Genomic DNA, 26,256 nt, shown 5'->3' with positions numbered 1-26,256 from the left:
CTACTGTCCAGGCTGCCTGTGTATGGCTTCATGAGCCATGGCATTAAGGAGTAGGCTGGGTCCTCAAGGATAACTATAGGCATTTCAACATCCCCAACGGTGATTTTCTGGTCTGGGAAGTAAATCCCTTCCTGCAGCTGTTCAAACCAGACCAGAGTTCCTGAAGACACGAGCGTCATGTGCCTTTCCCTGCGTTGATGTTGGTGAACTATCACTTGTGATCCACCAGTGCTTGCAGCACCATTGACAAGCACCCCTTGCGGTTTACATACTGGCTGCCAAGGTGGTCCAGTCCCAAGATAGGGATATGCGTTCCGTCTATCACCCCGCCACAGTTAGGGAACCCCATTGCAGAAAAGCCATCCACTATGACCTGCACAGTCCCCAGAGTCACTACCCTTGATAGTAGCAGCTCAGTGATTGCGTTGGCTACATGGGTCACAGCAGCCCCCACAGTAGATTTGCCCACTCCAATTTGATTCCCAACTGACCGGTAGCTGTCCGCTGTTGCAAGCTTCCAGAGGGTTATCGCCACTCGCTTGTGAACTGTGAGAGCTGCTCTCATCTTGGTATTCTTGCACTTCAGGGCAGGGGAAAGCAAGTCACAAAGTTCCATGAAAGTGCCCTTACGCATGCGAAAGTTTCAGAGCCACAGGGAATCATCTCATATCTGCAACACCATGCAGTCCCACCAGTCTGTGCTTGTTTCACGTGCCCAGAATTGGCGTTCCAAGGCATGAGCCTACCCCATTGCCACCAGGATGTCCAAATTGCCGGGGCCAATCCTTTAAGAGAAGTCCTCATCCATGTCCTCATCACTCTCGTCACCGCGCTGCCGTCACCTCCTCACCTGCTTTTGCGAGTTCTTGTTCTGCACATACTGCAGGATAATGTGAGAGGTGTTTACAATGCTCAGAACTGCTGCGGTGATCTCAGCGGGCTCCGTGCTTGCTGTGGTATGGTGTCTGCAGGAGAGCAGAGCTGCAGTGGAAGCGGTGGCTGACGACGGATGCCACGATAATAGATATTTACAGAGAACGACGAGAGGACCTGCGAGGCGGATTCATGAGAGCAGGACAGCAGAGTTGCAGCGGAAGCAGTGGAGGACGACGGTTAGCACTGCACACATTTCCCGAGGAAGAACACACGTACCTAGGAGCCCATGAAAGACAACATGGAGAAATTCGCTATTGAGACAATAGCAGCAGAGCGGAGTTGCAGCCGAAGCGGTGGATGACAACGGTTAGCAGTCCTACTCTACCGTCTGCTGAAAGCAGTATGGCGTCCGCACGGAAAAAAGGCACAAAACGATTGTCTGCCGTTCCTTTCACGGAGAGAGGGGCGACTAACAACATGTACCCAAAACCACCCGAGATAATGTTTTTGCCCCATCAGGCATTGGGAGCCTAACCCAGAATTCCAATGGGCAGCAGAGACTGCGGGAACTGTGGGATAGCTACCCACAGTGCACCACTCCGTAAGTCGATGCTAGCCACGGTAGTGAGGACGCATTCCGCCGACTTAATGCGCCTAGTGTGGACATTTACAATTGACTGTATAAAATCGATTTCTAAAAATCGACTTCTATAATATCGACCTAATTTCACAGTGTAGACATACCTTTTTAGATAATATCTTTCTTTTAAACAGCACTGTATTAATGAATGAGAAGCTATGTTATACATATAAAAGTGTATAGTGTGGTGCAACTGACTAATGTGTGGAAGAGAGGGAGATTAAGATAAAATCCTTGGGAGGGGGAAAACACATGGGTACCCTCCCCTGGGAATGGCACATTTAGAATAAATGCAGAACATGCCATCTGTTGCATTCCAAAGGCAAAAAACTGCTCATCAGAATTATTTTTTATAAGCAAGGGTATTAAACTCTTCCATAGAAGGGATGTTTCATCAGTATCCAGAGATGGAGATGAAGATGACCAGAGACTGGAAAATCTCCCCCCTTCCAATTAAACATTTGGAATATACCTACACCTATTTCATTTAGACATTAACAAATTATTGTATTCGATTATTGGTTCATGAACAGAAGTTTCAAAATTAGTTGAAGTATCTGTCATATACAGCTTAAAATAATCAACTGAATCATTATATATCAAGACTTTTTTTTTTTTTTTTTACACAGTCTATATTGTAAATAAATAAAATAAATAAATAAAATCTTTGATTACACTTCATGTCCAGTTCTTTTAAGTTTTTTTAGTTTATCTGTTGTCAAAGAAATTACAGATGTATCAAGATTTATTAATAAAGTCAAAGCCCCAGTGCATAATTAGTTAAAGCAATGATCATTAACTTCTGAGAGGAAATATTGACTTTTTCATTTGCATTTATGCACACAGAATTGATATTTGCTCTATCTTAACAACTATAGCTTAGGTTTCATTGCTTGCATTTATCTTAATTCACAGAGATAAAAATATCAGCCACTGTGTATATTTGTTTTGTGAAAACTATTCTTTTTGTGTTGTCTGAAACATAGGTACGAGTGGCAAAACATAAAGGTTAAAAGCACAAATTTGGGGGAGGAGGGAAGAGGATAATTAGGGGGGCTGTTTTTAAAATAAACCGAGAGGCTAACCCTGCAGCCTTTATTCATATGTTGTGATAGTTATAACATTAAACCATTACATCAGTGAGCCACAGAAGTTATTAGAATACAATAGCTATCATTAAGCAGCCACATAAAACATTCCTAACACTAATGTTTTTTTTTAATCCAGTATGCTGAATGGTTGGAGGGAAAAGACACATTGAATCCCTGACCTTTTAATTTTGGTTAATTTCATGCTCAAGAAAGTGAGACACAGGCAACACTGGCTAGAGCCAGAATTAGCAAAGGTAAGTGCTGCACAAGATTCTTCATGCAGAGCTTCCACTGCACTTCTGACCTGCTTTTGTAAGAACCTTTCTTGAGCTGAGCCTGCCAACCATGCTGAATCAAAGAATCAGAGAAATGGAAACTGGAAAAGTTCAGGCTGTCTATGGCCTGATCCTGAGAGGTGCAGGTCAACTTGCAGCCACCACAGCAATTGCTGCCCTGGTGGGTGTCCACACTACCCTGCTTGGGTCAGTGGTGTGCGTCCACTGTAAGAGCCAACACAGGCCATAGAACTTCCCAAAAATAATTTCCAGAGCAGACCTTTCAGAAAAACATCCAATCTTGATTTTAAAACTTCCAATAATGGACAATCTCCCACGACCCCTGGTAAATTGTTCCAACGGTTAATTACTCTCACCATTATAAATGTAAGCACTATCACTGACTTAAGAGGGGCATTGTGGGGCTCTCAACTCTGCTGGCAGCTCCCTGCCAAAAGCCTGCCTGCCCCACAAGCTCCCAGTGGGCTGCCCCCCTCAGCCCCTCGGCTTCTGCCCTACCCGTTCTCCGCCGGGGGGGAGGGGAGCCACCCAGGGCTTCTCCCCTGCCCATCCCCCACCGGGAGCAGGGGGAAGCCACCTGGGGCTTCTCGCCACTGGAGAGCGGTGTCCAACTGTCCTGGCTTCTTCCCCCCTCCATATCCCCCGCCTTCCCACTGGGAGCCCTGCAGTCTTGTCAGTTTCACAGCTGACAAGGAAAGGAGCAGGGTCCAGCCACCCAGCTCTCCAGGGAAGCGGGGGCTTTCTTGTTAATTTCACAGCTCATGCCGTGAAACTGATAAGACAGCCAATGTAAGGGACGCAGTGTTGTTCTAACTACACCTACATCAGCCTCTCACATCTCGTGGAGGTGGAGTTATTATATCAGTATAGTAGGACACTTACATTGGTAGGAGGAAGGCTGTAGTGTACACACTGACATAATTAACTGTGTAGTGTAGACCTGCCCTAACTCTATTCCCACAGAAACACCTTTCTGGTGAGTGATACCTTAAAAAAAAAAAAAAAACCCCAGAAACAAAATACATATCAAGAAGTATTTGAAAAGTGAACATTATAGTCTGATCACTATTTCAGGATAATCCAAGAAGTTTCCTGTTTCAAAACTACAATGGAGGAAAAGAACACATTCTGCATTGTTATATTAACTACATAGCACCAATATGCGGACACGGTCAAATACTTTAGATCCAAATTTTAAGCCTGGTAAAAATCAAACCAAAAAATGAATGGCACCATTGTGAAAATGCTGGATGGGCTTCAGGACCCCTGGATTCTACTCAAACCTCTGCCACAGACTTCAGTCACTTTCCTTTACTGTGCTGCAATTCCCCATCTCCATAAATTGGGACAATTTACTTCCTCTAACCTCATTGATACATCCTGCATATGTTCATGAGAAGCTCCAAAATTACACTGATGGGCATTATAGAAAAGCACAGATATACATAGGAAAATGCTTTTATAAAACTTTGTAAAAATATTTTCAAGACTTTTTAAAATATGAGTACAACCTAAAAAAATGGGGAGGGATGGAAAAGATAGAAGTTTCAGGTGATGTAAAGAGTTACCCAAAGTACTGGAAAGAAATGTAATAGCAATGTGTTAATTCATGAGACCCATAAGGGAAACTTTAGTTTCACTGTCCAAGCTGAGTAAAGTACATAAAAGATTAAAACTAAATTAGATTTTGGTGTTTATTAAATAACTGTTAATTAATAAACTAGGCTGTTAATGATAAGATGTTTATCTCAACAGTGCACATTTAATCATGCAATATTTCCACTGTATATATATTGCATATTATTATTATTATTACTATTATTTATATTATGGAGGCAGCTAGCATACTCCAATCAGGACGGAGGCTCTACTGAGCCAGATGCTTTACAGATGTAGGAAAACATGGTTCCTACCCAAAGTAACATTTGCTATTGGTGTTACAAATTAAGGTAAGGGTGGAAATCCTGCATTCCTTACATATGCAATGCTCTCACTGAAGGCAATAATAATGTTAGGTGAACAAGGCATGCAGGTTAGGCTCTACGGCCCAGATTTTTAAAAGTATCTAGACAACTGACTCCTACTAATTTCAATGAGTTAGCCATGTACATACCTGTGAAAATCTGGCCCCAATTCTATAACACACTTTTATATACAGACTTATGATTTGAAAAGGTAGTAATTTTACATTCATTTTATATTTTGATAATTCAGATCAGACAAAGAAAAAAAAAAAACACCATAATTTCCTTGAACTACCATAACAAAAAGAAAAGGAGTACTTGTGGCACCTTAGAGACTAACCAATTTATTTGAGCATAAGCTTTCGTGAGCTACAGCTCACTTCATCGGATGAATACTGTGGAAAGTGTAGAAGATCTTTTTATACACACAAAGCATGAAAAAATACCTCCCCCCACCCCACTCTCCTGCTGGTAATAGCTTATCTAAAGTGATCACTCTCCTTACAACGTGTATGATAATCAAGGTGGGCCATTTCCAGCACAAATCCAGGGTTTAACAAGAACGTCTGGGGGGTGGGGGGGAACAAGGGGAAATAGGTTACCTTGCATAATGACTTAGCCACTCCCAGTCTCTATTCAAGCCTAAGTTAATTGTATCCAATTTGCAAATGAATTCCAATTCAACAGCCTCTCGCTGGAGTCTGGTTTTGAAGTTTTTTTGTTGTAATATCGCAACTTTCGGGCTGAAATTGTGGAAAAGCAGCATCACTTGCCCCACAACCTCAGCCGTGCAGAACACAATGCCATCTACAGCCTCAGAAACAACTCTGACATCATAATCAAAAAGGCTGACAACGGAGGTGCTGTTGTCATCATGAATAGGTCGGAATATGAACAAGAGGCTGCTCCGGAGCTCTCCAACACCACTTTCTACAAGCCATTACCCTCTGATCCCACTGAGAGTTACCAAAAGAAACTACAGCATTTGCTCAAGAAACTCCCTGAAAAAGCACAAGATCAAATCCGCACAGACACACCCCTGGAACCCCAACCTGGGATATTCTATCTACTACCCAAGATCCATAAACCTGGAAATCCTGGGCGCCCCATCATCTCAGGCATTGGCACCCTGACAGAAGGATTGTCTGGCTATGTAGACTCCCTCCTCAGGCCCTACATTACCAGCACTCCCAGCTACCTTCGAGACACCACTGACTTCCTGAGGAAACTACAATCCATCGGTGATCTTCCTGATAACACCATCCTGGCCACTATGGATGTAGAAGCCCTCTACACCAACATTCCACACAAAGATGGACTACAAGCCGTCAAGAACACTATCCCCGATAATGTCACAGCTAACCTGGTGGCTGAACTTTGTGACTTTGTCCTTACCCATAACTATTTTACATTTGGGGACAATGTATACCTTCAAATCAGCGGCACTGCTATGGGTACGCGCATGGCCCCACAGTATGCCAACATTTTTATGACTGACTTAGAACAACGCTTCCTCAGCTCTCGTCCCCTAACGCCCCTACTCTACTTGCGCTATATTGATGACATCTTCATCATCTGGACCCATGGAAAAGAAGCCCTTGAGGAATTCCACCATGATTTCAACAATTTCCATCCCACCATCAACCTCAGCCTGGACCAATCCACACAAGCGGTCCATTTCCTGGACACTACTGTGCTAATAAGCAATGGTCACATAAACACCACCCTATACCGGAAACCTACTGACCGCTGTACTTACCTACATGCCTCCAGCTTCCATCCAGACCACACCACACGATCCATTGTCTACAGTCAAGCTCTACGATACAACCGCATTTGCTCCAATCCCCCAGACAGAGACAAACACCTACAAGATCTCTATCAAGCGTTCTTAAAACTACAATACCCACCTGCGGAAGTGAAGAAACAGATTGATGCAGCCAGAAGAGTTCCCAGAAGTCACCTACTACAGGACAGGCCTAACAAAGAAAATAACAGAACGCCACTAGCCGTCACCTTCAGCCCCCAACTAAAACCCCTCCAACGCATTATTAAGGATCTACAACCTATCCTGAGGGATGACCCAACACTCTCACAAATCTTGGGAGACAGGCCAGTCCTTGCCTACAGACAGCCCCCCAACCTGAAGCAAATACTCACCAGCAACCACATACCACACAACAGAACCACTAACCCAGGAACCTATCCTTGCAACAAAGCCCGTTGCCAACTGTGCCCACATATCTATTCAGGGAACACCATCACAGGGCCTAATAACATCAGCCACACTATCAGAGGCTCATTCACCTGCACATCCACCAATGTGATATATGCCATCATGTGCCAGCAATGCCCCTCTGCCATGTACATTGGTCAAACTGGACAGTCTCTACGTAAAAGAATAAATGGACACAAATCAGATGTCAAGAATTATAACATTCATAAACCTGTCGGAGAACACTTCAGTCTCTCTGGTCACGCGATTACAGACATGAAAGTTGTGATATTATAACAAAAAAACTTCAAATCCAGACTCCAGGGAGAGACTGTTGAATTGGGATTCATTTGCAAATTGGATACAATTAACTTAGGCTTGAATAGAGACTGGGAGTGGCTAAGTCATTATGCAAGGTAACCTATTTCCCCTTGGTTTTTTCCTACCCGCCCCCCCTCCTCAGACGTTCTTGTTAAACCCTGGATTTGTGCTGGAAATGGCCCACCTTGATTATCATACACATTGTAAGGAGAGGGTCACTTTAGATAAGCTATTACCAGCAGGAGAGTGGGGTGGGGGAGGTATTTTTTCATGCTTTGTGTGTATATAAAAAGATCTTCTACACTTTCCACAGTATGCATCCGATGAAGTGAGCTGTAGCTCATGAAAGCTTATGCTCAAATAAATTGGTTAGTCTCTAAGGTGCCACAAGTACTCCTTTTCTTTTTGTGAATACAGACTAACATGGCTGTTACTCTGAAACCTACCATAATAAAGAATAGCCAAGGACTAATCACAAGTCTCCTGAGCTCCTGGGGCTTTTAATCTACAAACTACCTTGAAACCAACAGGATAATGGAATAAACCTTAAAAATGCTTAATCTCACAAGACTCTAGTAGGTCAATAATTTAAATATTTATAACAATGCAGGTTACTTCAAACTAGGATTTCCACCAGAATATAAATGTCTTTAAAGTCCAATGTGTCTTAACTTTAAATTTTCAAATACAAAAATAACTGTTGATAGTTATTCTTAATTTAATTCATTACCTCTACACTGCAACTGTTAACTAAAACACCACTCAGAAATGTTACAAGGAAAAAAAAGAAACTCTTACCTTATATTATACTGGCCAGCTTTCAGCATACATCTATCAGGAAGCTGAGCAAGCTTCTTTGAGAGTGTTTTAAAATATTTTCGACATTGCTGCATTCCCATGCTTTGCTCATAATCTGTAGAGGCAGATAGCGGGAGCCCGTCTCTAACACGGACCACTGAGGCAGATAAGATCATAGACATTGCCAACCGATTTAATGAAAACCTAAAACAAAACAAATACATTCAGAAATGCAGATCAGACAAAATTAAAACAAATAAACAAAAATTGAATATGCAGCCAGAACCATTACTATATGGTGACTAGATGAGGTAACTCTCAATCAAGGCTGATGGGTTGTATTCCTGGTTCAGCCTTAATACATGGCAAGTCACAAAGGGCTTAGTCTTGAACCTAAGCTCACAAAAGAAGTCCTGATGAGTAGTCCCTACCAGTCTCTCTGACTCACAAACAGGTCACAGAATCAGACTTTTGACTTCTCTTATTAATATGTATTATTCGTATTACCACAGCACTCAGATTGAGGCCGTTATTTTTTTTATTTATTATTTCTTTTACAGTAGTGCCTAGAGGCACCAACTGAGATCAAGATCATACTGCTAGGCGCTATACATACTGCAATCTTTGTCTCACTAATCAAGAGAAGAAGATCTTGCCCGAAGAGATTAAAGTCTACATAGGCAAGACAGACAAAGGAGTTTTATTATTCCCATTTTACAGATGGGGAACTGAGATATAGAGAGAATAAGGCCATGACCAAGGAAAAATTTAAAGAAGTGCCTAACTATAAACATGTGAATAGTTCTATTGAATTCAGTGGGACTATGCATATGCTTTAAGTTAGGCACACATTTAAGTACCTTGCTGAATGGAGACTGACGTAACTTAACCAAAGTAACATAGGAAACATGCTGCCCGCTTCTTGTTTACAGTGTCACCTGAAAGTGAGAACAGACGTTCTCCTGGCACTGTTGCTGGCATCACAAGATATTTATATGCCAGATGCGCTATGATTCATATGTCCCTTCATGCTTCAACTACCATGCCAGGAGACATGATGATCACGGGTTTTGCTCCATAACAATCCAAAGCAGTGCGGACCGACGCATGTTCAATTTCATTATCTAAGTCAGATGCCACCAGCAGAAGGTTGATTTTCTTTTTTCAGGTTCTGTGTTGCTCTTTTTCGACTTCTGAAAGCATGCTCCACACCTCGTCCCTCTCAGATTTTGGAAGGCACTTCAGATTCTTAAACCTTGGGTTGAGTGCTGTAGCTCTCTTTAGAAATTTCACATCGGTATCTTCTTTGCTTTTTATCAAATTTGTAGTGAAAGTGTTCTTAAAACAAACAACATGTGCTGGGTCATCATCCGAGACTGCTATAACATGAAATATAGGGCAGAATACGGGTTAAACAGAGCAGGAGACATACAATTCTCCCCCAAGGAGTTCAGTCACAAATTTAAGTAATACATTATTTTTTTAAACGAGCGTCATCAGCATGGAAGCATGTCCTCTGGAACGATGGCCGAAGCATGAAGAGGCACATGAATCTTTAGTGCATCTGGCATGTAAATATCTTGTAACACCAGCTACAACAGTTTCATGTGAACGCCTGTTCTCACTTTTAGGTGACACTGTAATTAAGAAGGGGGCAGCATTATCTCCTGTAAATATAAACAAACTTGTTTCTCTTAGCGATTGGCTGAACAAGAAGTAGAACTGAGTAGACTTGTAGGCGCTGAAGTTTTACATTGTTTTGTTTTTGAGTGCAGTTACGTAAAAAAAACCCCTACATTTCTAAGTTGCACTTTCATGATAAAGAGACTGCACTACAGTACTTGTAAGAGGATAATTTGGTAGAATGCTGCCTGCTGAGGGGCTGATTGAGAGGGCAGAATTAAGGTGTACAGTACTTGTGAGAATACTAAGGTGTGTGCCTGTTGTTATGTATTGTAAGGTGGTTTAACATCTCGTTTTCTTGCTTTTTCTAGGTTTGTGTCATGTCGTGTATCAGCCTTAACTATTTCACAATTTTCTATGTATTAGTTTATTTTCTTAACTGTATAAAAGCTTTACATTGTATGCTCCAGATGCCTATTTTATAAATTAAAATACACTACACAATGATACAACAAATAAAGGGCTGCTCATTCCACCCTGACACCACCAAATACAATCAGGAAAATAAAGTAAACTTACACTCTAACCCTCGGCCCATATGCCTCTCCTTATACACCAAATAAAAAGTTATGGGCTTTGCAGCATTCCCAGGAGGTTAACAATTATCTAGCTGCTGGCAGACCAAGAGAGTGGGGGGTAATAGGAGCCTATATAAGAAAAATACCCCAAAACCAGGACTGTCCCTATAAAATCGGGACATCTGGTCACCCTAAAAAATGGGGACAGAACAATGTCCCAGGTTACAAGGGCTCAGACCACTTATGCTTTGAAGGTTAGCACCAAAACCTGGGTATCCATGCAGAAGTCTATTAACAGCCAATGAAGTTCCTGGAACTCTGTTCTAATGAGCTTCAATTATAAAATTATGCTTAATAAGCAGGCTACCAAGTTCAGCACTAGTTTCCATTTCCAATACAATTGTGTAACTCCATGTAGAGTGCAGTACAATAACCTGATCTTGAGGTGTTATGGATAACCCACATCACGGGGGAGGGGGGGTGGACTGCCTCCTTCTCACGAGCTGCACATTAAAAAAAACTTTTGGCTACAGCAACTACCGAACACACACACACACACCCCTGTGTTGCACCCATAACATGGCACTTGGTCCATGGAAGGAGGAGTGGGAGGAAACACAGGTCACAGCTGTTTTGCAAAGCAGCATTTGTGCTCACGCCCAGGGCCTGGAGGTGCCAAGGCACCTATCGCAACCTTACACTACGGGGAAGAGGCCGTAGGCAGGTTGATGCCTCCCTATCTCTGACAGGCAAGTGGCAGGTGGAATAATGCCTCCATTGCAATAGCGCTCCCCCCCAACACGCCCCACCGCTATTCCTATCCGTGCCCCCAACTTGTGCCCAGGTCTCCGGGGAGGAGGAGACCCATCCCTATGCTGCCCCCCTACCTGCACCCGGGGGAAGCCCATCGCTGTCGCACCCGGGGCCCCCGGGGGAGGGGCGCCCCGCCCCATCCCGGCCCCAGTTCCCACCTGAGCCGCCTCTGCTCACCCCGCACGGCCGGGTGGTCAGGCGGGCCTGGGTCTGTTGCTAGGCAACTGCTCCGCGAGGCGTAGCCGACCGTTTCGAACTCCCTGCCTCACCGGAGCCGCGGCATCGGCCGCAGGACCACGTCCGCCTGCCGCAAAGCATTGTGGGAACCATCTACGTGCCCCCGCAGCAATCAATGGCAGGGCGAGGGGATATCACGTGACTCTGCACGATCAGCGGGCGGTGCGCTCGGCGGCGGGGTGAGGAGTGAGGCGGTGGTCGAGCTGCTGTTGCTCTCTGGTGATGTGGGGTGGTTGCAGGGGCGCGGTTGCTCAGAAGGGGTTGGGCCCCTATTGCTCTGCGGCGGTGGGGACGTGGCTGCTGGGCCGCCATTGCTCTGGGGGGCGTGGCGAGCCGCCATTGCTCTGGGGGGGTGGTTCACGTTGTCAGCGGTTTGTGATGCTAAGGAAGTTATGGGTATTGGAAACGTTGCCACAGATGCCTGGAAAAGGTGAGGCCCTGAAGTAGGCCCCCAAGTAGTTGTTTGCTTTCAATGGGACTTGGGTTCCTAACGCTCCCTCAGGTGCTTGTGGACAGCCCCTCCCCGCCCTTCACTGTGTATAAAGTGCCTGGTGAAGTTTTAATGTCATATAACTAATAAGTAATAATCCTTGCTGTTTCTGCCAAGTCCACCAACACTCCCAACTCGGCCCCAGCGGTAGCTGGCACCAGGGACTGGACTGAGACCGGGTCCAACACTATTCACACAGACCACCAAACAGTCGTCTGGTAACTCAGCGAAAGCAACCGGGCTTGATGTGAAAAGTCTCCACGTCCCATTACCAGTCCCTGACAAGAGTCAGGTTTGTTTAACTTTTCTGTAATGTGACAAGAAGATTGTCTGCTTATAATACTCTTCCACTTGTCCGTGTTTCCTTCCATGCGGTACTACTTTATTTCATCTATTCTCATCTCATTTCTGTTCTCCCTTGCTGCCACTTTTTAATCTCTCCCTCCATCTCTGTTACTATTTAACTATATAATTGTATTTAACCTTGCAACGAATTGTAGGATTCAAATGATATGAAATACACCATGTGCCAGATTCTCTGGTCCAGCTGAGTTGCACTCAATATAAGAACAAGGCAGGGGAGGTGTCTTCAAGCCACCTTTGTATTCCTGGTTTCAGAGTAGCAGCCGTGTTTGTCTGTATTCGCAAAAAGAAAAGGAGTACTAGTGGCACCTTAGAGACTAACAAATTTATTTGAACATAAGCTTCCGTGAGCTACAGCTCACTTCATCGGATGATTTGCATCCGGAAGTGAGCTGTAGCTCATGGAAGCTTATGCTCAGATAAATTTGTTAGTCTCTAAGGTGCCACAAGTCCTCCTTTTCTTTGTATTCCTGTGACTCTAGCCCTACTCCAGCAGCACATAACAGCTGGGAATACATTTTAAATGGGTACCTGGGAATTCCCCAGATGTGATAGAGCTAGTGCAACAACTGAACACCTCCGTCTCTCTCTCTGTCTCACCCTCTCTCACACACACACACACGCACACACATGCGCGTGCCTCACTGTGGACAGGTGACTGGAGATCTCCAGTGACAGAATGACCCCTTGAATCTATGGACAGCAGGTGTAAATGGTTAATTTATACTGAAGGCTGGTTCCATTTCTTTAAATACAGTTAAATTTCTCCTTCCACCTGTTATTAGTTAAAAAGGTGCTGGTAAGGGAGAAAAATTTGTTTTCAGATAGGGTGACCACAGATAGCAACTGTGAAAAATCAGGAAAGGGGATGGAGAATAATAGTTTCCTGTATAAGAAAAAACCCTGAATATCGGGACTGTCCCTATAAAATCAGGACATCTGGACACAGGCGCCAGCTCCTAATTTTCTCTGGGGGTGCTCAGGCCCAGTTCCCACCCCCACTCCACCCCTTCCCCAAGATCCACTCTTTAGCCTGCCTTGTCCTGCCTCCTGCTCCACCCCGCCCTGCCTCTTCCCATCCCTCCCCCAAGCACACCCCATCCCTGTTCCTACCCCTCCCTCCCAGTGCCTCCTGCATGCCACGTGAGTGGGGGGGTGGGAGAGGAGCTTGGCTGCTGGTGGGTGCTAAGTACCTGCTGATTTTTTTTCCATGGGTGCTCCGGCCCTGGAGAACCCACAGAGTCGGCATGAGGTGGGGTGGAAAGTAGATGAGGCAGAGAAACGGAGAGAAGACTGATCAGCTGGCACAAATGCCAGCAGAGTCAGGTTTACTTCAAGCAGTGGTGAGATTGGTGAAGAGGTAACCAATAGTAAATGAACAGAGGGACTAGTGAAGGGAGTAGAACCAGGCAAAGTCTCATGCACTGTTTAATGACGTGGTCTTGTTTGTCTGAATGTGTGAAGAGGTGAGCAAAAGGCAAGACTTCGGAAACTATAGGAAAGGGTGTTCTCTAAACCAGTGGCTTTCCAGACTACTGTACCCTTATCAGGTGTCTGATTTGTCTTGTGTACCCAAGTTTCACCTCACTTAAAAACTACTTGTTTACAAAATCCAATATAAAAATACGAAAGTGTCACAGCACACTATTACTGAAAAATTGCTTACTTTCTCATATTTACCATATAATTATAAAATAAATCAATTGGAATATAAACATTGTACTTACATTTCACTGTATATTATCTAGAGCAATATGAACAAGTCATATGAAATTTTAGTTTGTACTGCCTTCACTGGTGCTTCTTGTGTAGCCTGTAATAAAACTAGGTAAGTATCTAGGTGAGTTGTTGTAGAAGACCTCTGTGTACCCCCAGGAGTGTGTGTATTCCTGGTTAAGAACCACTTCTCTAAACAATATTCTCAATGCTCACGGTGAAATCCATTTAAGTGTGGAGGAACTGCACAAGGCCTTGCACAGCACTTGAGCCTTGTAGTCATACTGTGCATGGGGAGGAGAAAAATGATCACGAATTGAAGTAAGCTCCATAAGGTCTCTAAATTGTCACAATTACTCTTTACTGTGTACTTTTCTGAATTAGACTTGTAAGCCCATTGGAAAAGAGACCATGTCTACATATGTGTTTGTACTACTTAGCACAGTGGAGCTTCAATCCTGACTGTGGACTTTGGGCAGGACTGTAATATTCACTATAATGTTAATATTAATATAAATTTATGGTCCCTTTGTCCATACACAGAGGAGTGGTCATACCACAAGACACTACACAAAAAACCCAACTATAATAGGCTATATGGTATTATTGAGAACTGATAGTGATTATGTAATTAAAGATTGTACAATAAGTGGAGTTTAGGGTGCATGTGCAACCTTAATTTTGCCATTCCCTGATTTTGGGAGCTTGAGCTGTATCCTTAAGATTCTCTAGACACATCGATTACCTAATCCTTACAATGTTCTAGGGAAACATTTACAAATGGTGACACTGGCTCCAAGAGAGGTTAATTGCACAGGGCCACAGAAAGAGTCAGTGTTAGAATGAGATTACGGCCCCAGAGCTTCTGGCTCCTAGTGGTATACTCAGGTCCCTAGTGCACACCCTTCTGTCAGGAGCTTTAAAGGCTGACAAACCAATAACATTTAAAATGTCTTTTTCTTCCCTTACAAAATAGATCCTGTCTACTCCCCTCAGGCCAACCAGGCTACAACCTTGTAAAAGGGACAATGTTTACTGAATAAATCAGTAGGAGCTGTAACAGGAAGGCAAGAACTTAGGCCCAAATCCTTAAAGGTATTTAGGTGCCTAAATCCTATTGGAGTTAGGCACCTAGATACTTTTGAGGTTCTGGGCCTTAGGGCTCAGCAGATCAAGAGGAGAAATGTAAAGCATAAAATGCATGTATAAAGGAGGAGTAGACCTTCTGGAAAAGAAAAGTTTAAGGGGAACGTAAAGTTGTCTGGATAACTTCAAAACTTAGATGGGTAAGTTGAATTGTAAGCAGTGGTACTGAACATAGATTAAATGGAATTGGTTGATTATTTTAGGATGTGGTTTAAAACCCTGAAATAATAAAGTGTGGCACTGTTTTGAAAAATCCTGCATAATTTACTCCTGGGGGAATTTTATGCCACTGTGCATGTGCAAAATTTGTCTCCTGTAGATTTCTTTTGCAGAAAAATGACTTTCTGATGCGGAAGCAAAGGGAAGCCCCAAGAGCGGTCATGCAATCCTCCCCAACAGTATGTTTCGGGTGCCCAAGCAGCAGGCAGAGAGGTAAATCACTGTGGGGCAGGAGGCGGAACTGGGGAAGACCCGGCTGGTGGTGCCTACCTTGTGTCCGGCTCAGCCACTAGTCACAGCTGAGCTGGGGAGGACAGGACTTCCTCTTCCCCTGTATGGCATCCAGTGCCAGGTCACACCCACCTCCAGATTTCTCCCCTAGCTGCAGGAAGCTCTGCAAACTCCCCCTGCCCCACTTCGTGCACTCATTGCTCCTCAGCTGCAGGGGGAGGGATTCCTATACAGGGAGCTGCTCCCCCATCTGCCCAATCCCCATGCATCCAGACCCTTGGACTGAGCCTCAAACCCTCCCCCCCCCCCCCCCCAACCCTCTCAACCCACGCCTGGATCCCATACACTAAGCCCCTCTACACTTGGATCCTGCCTTGCTGAGCCTGCCTACCTGCCCAAACTGACTGGCAGGGCCTTGGGGTGTTTCTGGGGCAGGCCTGGTCCTTGCTCTGTGTCAGGGTTGGGTGCAGCTTCACAGCTGAGTCTGTGTCCCAGGGGGAGCTGTACAGTGATCTCCCACCTCTGGGCAGCCAGTGTCCTGTGCTTCCCAGTGCTGTGTTGGAAAGTCCACATTTATCTGACAAATAAAATTTGCAGAATTTTTAACTTTTTGGTGCAGAATGCCCTCAGGAGTAATAATTGCAGGGGTCACAAGTTGACTTGTGTGTGAAGCTACTGAAAGACTACTAGGGTTGTGTCTACTGTGTGGTTGAAACCAAGAAAGCACAAACTTTGAACAAGGTTTGCCTATACAATGTGGACACATTTTCCCCCTCCTCTGAGAAGTATGCAATACCACCCAGTCATCTATAGTACTGTTTTTATAACAGAGATCTCAGAAAAGCTACTGGGCTAGAGAAAGCATGCAAGCAGCAATAGGAACTAGTCCTGTAAACACACATGTGACTGTGCCATACCATAGGTGCTGACTCTCTGGGTGTTCCAGGGCTGGAGTACCCATGGGGGAAAAAATGGTGGATGCTAAGCACCCACCTGCAGCGCCCTAGCGCCTCCCGCCCATCAGCAGCCCCATCAATCAGCACCTACCCCTCCCAGTGCCTCCCGCCTGCCACGATTAGCTGTTCCATGGCATGCCGGAGGCCCTGTGAGGAGTGGGGAAGGAGTGAGGGCAGGGTATGCTCAGGGGAGGGAAGGGGTGGAGGTGGGAAGAGGCAGGGTAGGGCCTTGGGAGAAAGAGTGAAGTGGGGGCTGGGACTGGGCAGTGTTGCACCCCAAGGATAAAATCCTGGCTCTGTTGAAGTCAATGGGCATTTTGGCCATGATTCCATTCCATTATGGAAGTTAGGGCCATCATTTCACCCCAGATATTTACAAAACATGAATCAGATCCCCCAAAATCATGACAGTGGCTTAAAAATCACAACACTAATTAGGTGTTTGTGTTTTTGTTAGAGCTGGTAGTGGTCACACTTTCAAGCTTTTGTCCACAACCATGAGATCAAGAACCTTACTGTTTTAAATGAAAGCTGACATTCTCAGATAAGAAGGTGAGCCTAGCATCTGGGACTTAAAGAAAAACACCAAATATTGTGACTCTCATAACAAAATTGTGAGAGTTGGCAATACAGTCACTGCTTCCCTGGTTTAAATGCTGTTGTTGCTAGCACAGTTGAGGTGGGAGTGTGGTCAGGGTGATGAAGAACATCCGTGAAACAGTTTATTTCTTTGCTCACAATTTTTCCCTTGTTTCTCTGTTGAAATTTTCTCAGGAGTCCATTCTGGAGGTAGAAGGGGTTGTTCCTTAGAGCAACAGTGTGTCATTCTCTGGGACTTTACAAATGTGAAGAAACCCAGTAATATCACATAAACAACCTCACCACTAATAAATGCAATTGCTACAACAATTTGTGGCAACACTTATATCTGTGGCCTGCTCTCTTTCACACAAAATACTTAGTGTCTCTAAAAAGTAATCTTCACAGTGCATCTCAGTCAGTCTGCAAAGTAACAAGCGCCAATGAGATTGACAAGTTATAAGTGTATTTTTATTTGCAGCGTCATGAATCCTGGATTTGTACAAATAAAACAAGATGAGCTATTTTTGATGATCATGTAACAAGCCATTCCAATAATAAAGGTCTCAATTCAGGGCTTTTCGTCTACTTAATTTATTCCCTGTTCAGTGGGAAAAAATGAACCGAAAAGCCACATTAATGTACTCCTAGTAGGCATAATCCCTTTAGTTCCCTACATTACTGTAAGTGAACACATCACCAGACTTTGTTTGTATTCAAATATTTCCAGAGAGGGAAAATCATTCCAAGCTGATCACATCACAAGGCCAAAAATTTCAGTAGATGCCATTTAAACCATTACAATAAATAAAAGCATTATTTATTAATAAGATTGTACTATAAACACTTCATTTATATTCAGAGAACTCTGGGTCCCTAAAGAAATTTGCCTTTGAATGTAATACCCACAACAAACTTTGCATAAGTAGAGTTATGATGTTATATCCGTAATTTAATTCAGAAAGATGGAAAGTAGCCTGAGTGGGGCTGGAAAGCATTATTAGGTTCTGTAAGATCAAATAAGATTATAATTGAATGGGATGGAAATGTAGCTCTGTATAACAGTAACTCACCAAGACAGAGTAAGAATACTGTGTCTTTTGAATAACATTCATATTTTATTATTGATTACTTATTTTACATCAAATCTATTTTTGATTAGCAGGTAATGCTGAACAGAGACTGTAGCAGCAATGTGCACATTGGATACCTTGCTATATTTAAGAATGCCATACTTTACACGTGAGAGAAATGCATGCTTAAAGTTTTTAAAGGTTACTGGTACAATGGAACCAGTTGCCCAATCCCGCATCCCCTGGGTAGCTCAGGGAGCCACCCGGGTGGGGAGCCAGCTGCCCAACTTCCCAGGTAGATCAGTCAGCCCACCCACCTGCCAGGCAGGGAGCCTGGCCTCTGAGGATCCAGGACTCCCAGGCAGCCCACTAGCCTGTTCCACCAGAAAATGTTCAGCCAGCTCTACTGAGGGCAGAGTTGACCCTATATTGGAACATGGTTAACAGGTCTCACAAGCCAAAATGGGATCCAAATCTGGCTTTCAGGTCTTGATTCAGCAAGCTACTTAAGAATATGATGAAGTCCATCCCTATTTAGGAAAGCACTTAAGCACAGACTGAAGTGCCACTGAAGTCAGTGGGATTGCAGCATGTATTTAAGTGCTTTGCTGAATTAGGACCTTGGACTCTTGTTGGCTGTGTAGGGCTACCAGGTGTCAAAAGTAGTAGAACATGGCTAAAACAACTGCAAACTCAGGGCCAAATTCTGCATCAGTGTAACTCATTGGAGCAGTCACTCATGATGTCAGAAGATGTGACTGAATAAAGCCAGGGAGCTGGTCTGCTGAGTAAGAAAATGCCATTTTTACATACTTTTTCCTGCCCATCATTGCACATTAATGATTAAGGCTAGGATTTAGTCATGGGTCCCCAGGACTGATGCTCAGGTGCTCCCCAGGTCCATTGCTGTAGCTGCCCCGGGGCCAGCCGCATTGGCCGCTGCAGCTGCAGACGTTCTGTGAACTCCATGACAGAATCGCAGCCTAATTAATGATTTCACACTATAATGCTTCTCTTGTTGAAGTAGATGGTCACCTTAGAGCTCCTCAGAAGGTGAAAAAAAAAAATCAAAAACCCTCTTTGATGGGGAGTCCTCCCCACATGGTTAATGGACAATTAACCTTATGGGGCACCTGTAGGAGAGTCAGGACCTGCTACAGCCTCGGCCAGGTCTACACTACAGACCTATATCAGTATAACTACATCGCTTGGAGGTGTGAAAAATCCACACCCCCAAATGATGTAGTTATATTGACCTAACCCACCCTGTAAACAGTGCTATGTTGACAGGAGGGCTTCTGTTGACATAGCTCTCAGAGAGGTGAATTAGCTACACCGATAGGAGACTCTCCCCCTTTGGTGTAATTGTGTTTTCACTAAAATGCTGCAGCAGTGCAGTACATGAAGACACTCCCTAATTGAAGATGAAGCCCACCTGGGCAGGAGCAGGCAGGAGCTTGTATAAAACCAACAAGGTGACAACAGTCAGGGGCTGCAGGTAGGAGCTCTGCAGTCACTCTCAAGAGAGAAGGGGAGTTAACTAGGGCTGGAGGGAGATAGTGGGCAGCCACTCTGAGCACAGAGAGGTGGCTAGGAGGAAACCCGGGGAGGGAAAGCCCTGGGATCCTGTCCCTGACAGAAGGGTTTACCAGAGGAGTTGTGGGGAAGAAAGCTTGTGGAAAGAGGAGTAGGAAGAGCCCAGGGAAAGAGCAGCAAGGAGGAGACTCTGAAGACCTTGGCTGGATGATAGGGTCCCTAGGCTAAAACCTGAAGTAGCGGGCAAGCCTGGGTTCCCCTACCAGCCACTGGGGAAGTGGTACAGACTAGGAATTGTCATGGAGGATGGCCTGGGATGGTGTACCATTGGTCCAGCAAGACGATACCCCGGAAGGGGAAAACTATATATTGACATGGCCAAAGGGCTGAGTCACAAAGAGAGAGCACCGTGAGCCCTGGAGAGCAAGAGGGACCATGGGATAAGTGAGCAACAGAAGGGGGTGCTAGACTGGAGGAAAGCTGATCCCCAGACCCAGCACCACCCACACAGTACTTCCTATTCCAAGGGTAGTTTAGATACTGTCAGTTAAACAGCAATAAAAATGGGGGTGAGTGCATTGTTAATACACTTTCATAACTGTTTAATTTAGTTTTATGTGCTGTGCAAATGGAGACTGCATTCTGTTATGCCTGTCACTGGTTTATGGCCATTGGAACTACACGTTGGAATCCATTATCGTCCTGAGTCACAAAAATTAAATACGCTGGGCAGGGACATCAGCATGAGAAGAATTATTATGTATTTAAATAGTTGAGAGGTACCAAAGTGCGAGTGGGACTAGTGCACTGGGTAAATCCAGTCTGCTTCAGTAGATAAATCTAGTGCCCTAAATAAAACCCCTGATTCTCTTTACAAGGAAAGCCTGTAAATGTTTTGCACCATTTCTTGCTTCTCTCTGTTAACTGTGCACATATTTAGCATGTGGACTGTGGTGGCTTTATACATTTGCTGCCAAATAAGCTGTAAGAACTAATCAGATCACAGAGAATTGCACGTTTATGAAGCAGGCTCTCTCTATTGAATGCCTGGTATATATGTAGTCATTTAAGTGGGGCAAAAGGCCACTTTCTAAAGATTTTATTCATAAGGGAACTGTTTTCCTTTTGACAAGTACTTGATGAGATTAAGTACTGTGAACTAGAAGGTAAAGTAGTATCTGTAAAATCTGACTAACTACAGTATTTGCAAGGCCAGTATGGAGAACAAGTTAGTAGTGGTTCCAGACTAATAAGAATAATAAACTACTAAACTTTTCAAAGAAGCATGATGTTTCTTAAAGGGAGTAACAACTTTCTGAAGTGTTTCACTACTACAGTGATAGTTGCTATGGAATTCTACAGAGGGATAGTAATGTATGTTGCTGGTGTATGCGATACTGTCCTTGCTGTTTCCTGTATGGCTTTGTTCACTGGAGGGCTGGCTGGCTGGATCCTGTGTGTTTCAGGATGTCCAGGAGTTTATATATTGTGTCCTGGATCTCCTCTAAAGAGATCTGGAGCTCTTTTTCTACCCTCCATAGCAGCTCGTGGATTTGCTGTGGTTGTCCAGAGGAGACAGTGAAGCTGGGTCAGGAGATGAGGAAGTTACCTTCATCAGTAAGCAGCAGAACCAGCTCATATTCCTCCTCTTCTCTGAGCTCAGGAGAAAGTTCTAGTTGCTCTGTGAGGGGTGATATGACGCAGTATTAGACACCACAGACTCTGACTGTCTCCTGTACAGATCTCATAAGCCCCAAAGGCGAGCTTGAGGGGTTGAAGAGAGTTGTGGAGGTCCCCAGGGCATGGGTACCGCTGGACCCAAGGGGGTAATCCCGGTTGGATGTGGCTGGTTTCAGAAAGCTCTTGATCTCTTGTCTCAACTGATCTCCTTTGGTGAAAGCGATGATGGTTCTTCCAGCACATCTGATTTTCCCAATGACAAAAAGGTCAGATTGGGCTCAATAGGCAGTGCAGTCATTCCTGTTGAAGGAACAGCAAGTAGACAGTATGCAGGATGGACTTCTCTTCCTATAGCCCATTGTCTCCTGGCACTCAAAAAAAAAAAAAAACAAAAACAACCCTGGTGAAGATTGAGGGGATCTGGACTGGGGCATCTGTGGATCTGGGAGAACACAGATGTTCTCTAGAGTGGTGTACCTTTCTGCTTGCCTAACTCTGGTGGGACAAGCAATGTGGGAAGGCTTAATTGGCAGATCCTTACGGGGTCATGGCAGCACTGCCAGTGAATGAGACTCCCATCGAGTGCTCTTTGATAGTACCAGTGGTTCTCGGTTCCTCGACCTGGATGGTATCACAGGTAGTGGCGTTGCTGGTGTGGAGTCCAGTACTGGTGGAGCCTTACCCCTGTGTGCCTCTTTATCATGGCTCTGAGCCTTAAGATGTCCTAAGTCCTTGGACACTGGGCAGTTTTGTATGCAAGCAGTCAAGGGCAACGAATAGAAAAGGATCAGCTCTTGTTTTTCCCTCTCAACTTTAAGTCTAGCCATGAAAGGTAAGCAGAAAAATTAGTACTATTAACTAACTGATACACTCCTACTAAAGGAAGGGTTTGAGTAAAGTTTTCCCTGAAGTCCAAAGAGTAGTGACCTCAACCATGTTTTCGATATGAATCCCCTTTGCACTACCCACGTGACCTTTGCTGCAAACTCCCCCATCCTTTTAATTTAGCCTTAGTACTCCTACCTATACATCCAGAAATTTTAAAGCTCACAGATAAAAGGGAAAATTTATTTTAGACCCACTGGTTTGCAACTCTACTGCTGGAAAAACTAAGGGAAGGTAACATTAATGTAGGGAATCAAATGGCAAAGAAAACAGATATTTGACTTAAAGATCACCTGGTGATAAAGACTAAATTTCTTTCTTGCTGCTTTCAGGATTTCATCCTGAAACCCTTCCTCAAGGGTGTAGTCCTTAATTACAGATTTATGGGACTACTCACCATTAAATTAAATGGAGTGTACGCATAAATAAATAATCCCTGCTTCTTGGATTATTTTGAATGTAAGATTACTCTGTCAAATGTTTCTCAGCTATAAAATGCATGTTGGCAGGGATCTTGAATTACTCTAGTAAATCTGTATACATAGTGTTTTCTCTTTTACATTGCTTTTCTATTGATTCACTGCTACCAAGAATATTAAGATTCCTGCAGATAGTCTGTTTAAAAAATAAAATAAAATCAACTTGTAAATTCCTGAATTGCTGGTGTTTCTTTCGAAAAGCTATAAAACTCGAAACTCATTAAATCATCCATGAAATGATTTCATAGAATACCTCAAATGTACTTCGGTTTTATCTTAAATTTTACCATCCATGCAGGACTTGCCTATTCAGAGATATGTCTATATAATCCTTGGATTAAAGATTTAAACAAACTTCCTTTCTCCCCCTAGTCACTTTTTATTCTTAATGATAGAGCAGTTAGCCCCTAGACAGAGATTAAGGCTTGAGTTTTTAAAGTAACATAAGGGAATTATCCGAAATCCTTCTGAAATTCACCAAATTCAGTGGAATCTGGGGACATGAATCCCTTAAATTCCTCTGAAAAAAGCAGCCCAGTTTCCTAATACAGGTTCTTGGGCCAGTAAATGAGCTTCCCTTACTAACCTGTACATAAGCCCCTTCATTTTCAATTTAAACTAATTTTTACCAAAAAAGTCCCAGGTTTTACCATAAGTATTTGTTTTTTTTTCCAATTTTCACTCTACTGTTGAATCATTCAAATATGTAAAAAATGACTTGTTTTATTAGGAAAATACAATATATTGCATGAAATATGTATTATGATAATACATTAGTCTGTGTGTATATGCAAGTAGGCTATGTATTAGTCTAGAAAATACACACAACAAACAGGCACGCACTCAAAATGTGAAGTGCGTGCGTGTCTGAATGTACTGATTAATCTCACACCCACCACGTACCCATTTCAAAATGTTAGCAGATAATGGTTTAAAAATGTGACGCACTAAAATGGGAAGAAAACAAAAACAGGAGAAAAGGATGAAGTTGAGTGTATGCGTCGCAAATGGTGTGACCCAACTATTAACTGCAAATGCTTATAGGCTAATAGTTCTAAGTCTACAACAGTAAACTGTTTATTCAAATGAAAAGTTTTATTTAGGGATTGGAGACATGTTTTTCTTAAATTCAAAGGTGGCATTGTGTTTTTAGTTCTGCAGCAAGCCACACTGAAGTCCATTCATCAAAGAATTAATCTACTGAATACATTTTCCCTGTCCTTCCATCCACCAAAATAAACCCAGATGTTTACCCATAAAAAGTATTAATAGTTTTTTCCACTGATTTTCACCTGTTGTAGTAATAAACACCAATAAATTCCTGGGAAAAATTAAAGAAAATAAAAACCAAAAATGAAAGGCCCTACCTATACAGTTACATAGGGCTTTATCCTGTAGCAAAGAAATCTAAGGCTCTGTAGGGCCAGTACAAGGCCTATTTTGAGGAATTAAGTAGTACATAGTCTTTGGCTGGCCCTTTGCACAGTGGCACATGAATTTTGTGTATAGTTTACCAAACACACACACCTTTTCTCTTGATTGTCCTCGGGGGTTCCACATACCTCACAAAATGGAAAGATATCCCTGAATAGATACAGCTACCTCCACTAATTGGTTGCTCATATTGAACTATATTACCTATAACACACTGGGCTTGGCTTCTCTATGCACAAAGTTTGATTTTTTCCTAAAGAGACTTCGGCCTGGTCTACACTGGAGGGGGGAAATCAATCTAAATTACGCAACTTCAGCTACGTGAATAATGTAGCTGAAGTCGACATACTTAGATCTACTCACCGCAGTGTCTTCACTGTGGTGAGTCGACGTGTGACGCTCCCCCGTCAACTCTGCCTGTGCCTCTCGCTTCGGTGGAGTACCAGAGTCAAGGGGAGAGCACTCGGTCAATTTATCACGTCTAGACTAGATGCAATAAATCGACCCCCACTGGATCAATTGCTGCCCGCCAATGCAGCGGGTAGTATAGCAAGCCCTTCACCTATGTTCAAGGAAAAGAAAAGTCTGAAAGGACTCTACTTCATAACAGCATCATGGCTGAAGGAGTCACTAGGAAGCTTGGTAGTCTGGCCAGGTGCACTACATGTCCAGTAGCCTTTTCTAATCAGGGAAAATAGATCAGCTGGGCTCTCCCCCAGCCCCCCTCAGCTATCAGAACACAGGAAGAACTTCAGCTAGTAGCTCTAAAATGAGAGACTGAAATGGAAGAATTAAAAAGAAAATGCAAAGAGAAAATGCAAAGCGAAACTTGTGAACCAAAAAAAGAATGGCATAGCACGTTCTAGAAATTAGTCTGGGGAAGTTCTCTGGCCTCTGTTATACAGATAAGACTGGTTTCAGAGTAACAGCCGTGTTAGTCTGTATTCGTAAAAAGAAAAGGAGTACTTGTGGCACCTTAGAGACTAACCAGTTTATTTGAGCATGAGCTTTCGTGAGCTACAGCTCACTTCATCGGATGCATAGCACAGATAAGACTAGATGATCACAATGGTCCCTTCTGGCCTTGGAATCTATGAATTCTTTATTCACATCATTAATCTCAAAGGAACTACTCCCGTGGATGACTTGAAGGGCCTTTGGATTATACCGACAAGGGCTGCAGGATCAGGATCATGGTTCACAAGAGCAGCAGCCTCTCTGACTTGTTGCAAACCATTAATGACAAGTAATTAATTTATTGTTGATACTTGATTTGACAAGAGATTGTTACTCATCTTTAACAGTACAAATTCATGCTTGACTATCTATACCTTCTGCAAATAGCTGAGTATGATAAATATGTGAAACTGGACTTCCATTTAAAGAAAGTGACTCAAATCTTTTGTCTGTAAAGTAAGAGTTTGTTAAACAAACAAACAAAAAAGATGAGATATTTTAAGTGTGATTTTAGAAAAAGGAAGTTGAATAGTCAGTGTAACTTCAACAGGTCAGAATAGGATTTTATTTGCCCTAGTGTAAATTCAGATTAACTTCATTGACTTCAATAAATTTATTCTGGATTTACACCAGTGTAATGGAAATCAGAATCAGGCCCAAATGTTACCTAATTAAATAGGCTAGGAAGTAAGCTTGATATACTCTGGTTCATAGTAGCCAATGCTTTTGTTAGCCATTAGATTTAATTGTTCATCTTGTTCAAAATCATCTCTTTCAAAAACATCCTGACTATAAACCAGCTGAGTAATGACCTTATAACAGTAGGTAAATTATTTTCAAGTATTTTGTATTTGTACATTAACACACAATTAACTGAGGAAAAAAGCCTCTCCAAGTCCAAGAAGCAAGATGACAAAACACCAAAAGAAAAACTAGGCGCCTTAATTTTATTATGGTGTAACCAGCTGTAAAGAATTACTTGTCTAAAGCACAGTGTGTAATTGTCCTATTCTAAACATTTACTAAAGCCGATAAATCACAGCAGTCCCAAGAAGTGATG

The 26,256-nt window shown here is 43.3% G+C and overlaps 1 protein-coding gene and 1 long non-coding RNA gene across 4 annotated transcripts in view; one reads left to right on the top strand and one right to left on the bottom strand.

The window, feature by feature from the left end:
- The window catches only part of SEC22A (SEC22 homolog A, vesicle trafficking protein), a 36,223-nt gene extending 24,630 nt beyond the window's left edge, over window positions 1-11,593 (bottom strand). Inside the window, exons 1-3 of one of the 2 annotated variants that reach the window (XM_074967141.1) lie at window positions 11,393-11,593; window positions 9,062-9,580; window positions 8,202-8,405 (exon numbers count right to left, since the gene is read on the bottom strand). In XM_074967141.1, coding sequence (XP_074823242.1) covers window positions 8,202-8,405; window positions 9,062-9,111 — 254 coding nt within the window. In that variant the 5' untranslated portion in view covers window positions 9,112-9,580; window positions 11,393-11,593. Of the gene's footprint in view, window positions 1-8,201; window positions 8,406-9,061; window positions 9,581-11,373 lie in introns of both variants that reach the window. The other variant, XM_074967140.1, reaches the window with a different exon arrangement.
- Window positions 11,460-26,256, top strand: part of LOC141995759 (uncharacterized) — a 52,923-nt gene continuing 38,126 nt past the window's right edge. The window contains exons 1-2 of one of the 2 annotated variants that reach the window (XR_012641399.1): window positions 11,460-11,631; window positions 12,060-12,234. This is a non-coding gene — a long non-coding RNA (uncharacterized LOC141995759). Of the gene's footprint in view, window positions 11,632-11,754; window positions 11,883-12,059; window positions 12,235-26,256 lie in introns of those variants that run through there. The other variant, XR_012641400.1, reaches the window with a different exon arrangement.

This window comes from Natator depressus, chromosome 11 (genome assembly GCF_965152275.1).
Source record: "Natator depressus isolate rNatDep1 chromosome 11, rNatDep2.hap1, whole genome shotgun sequence".
Classification (NCBI taxonomy): Eukaryota; Metazoa; Chordata; order Testudines; family Cheloniidae; genus Natator; species Natator depressus.
The sequence above is the reverse complement of the archived record's forward strand: the minus strand, read 5'-3'. Positions and strand labels throughout refer to the sequence as shown.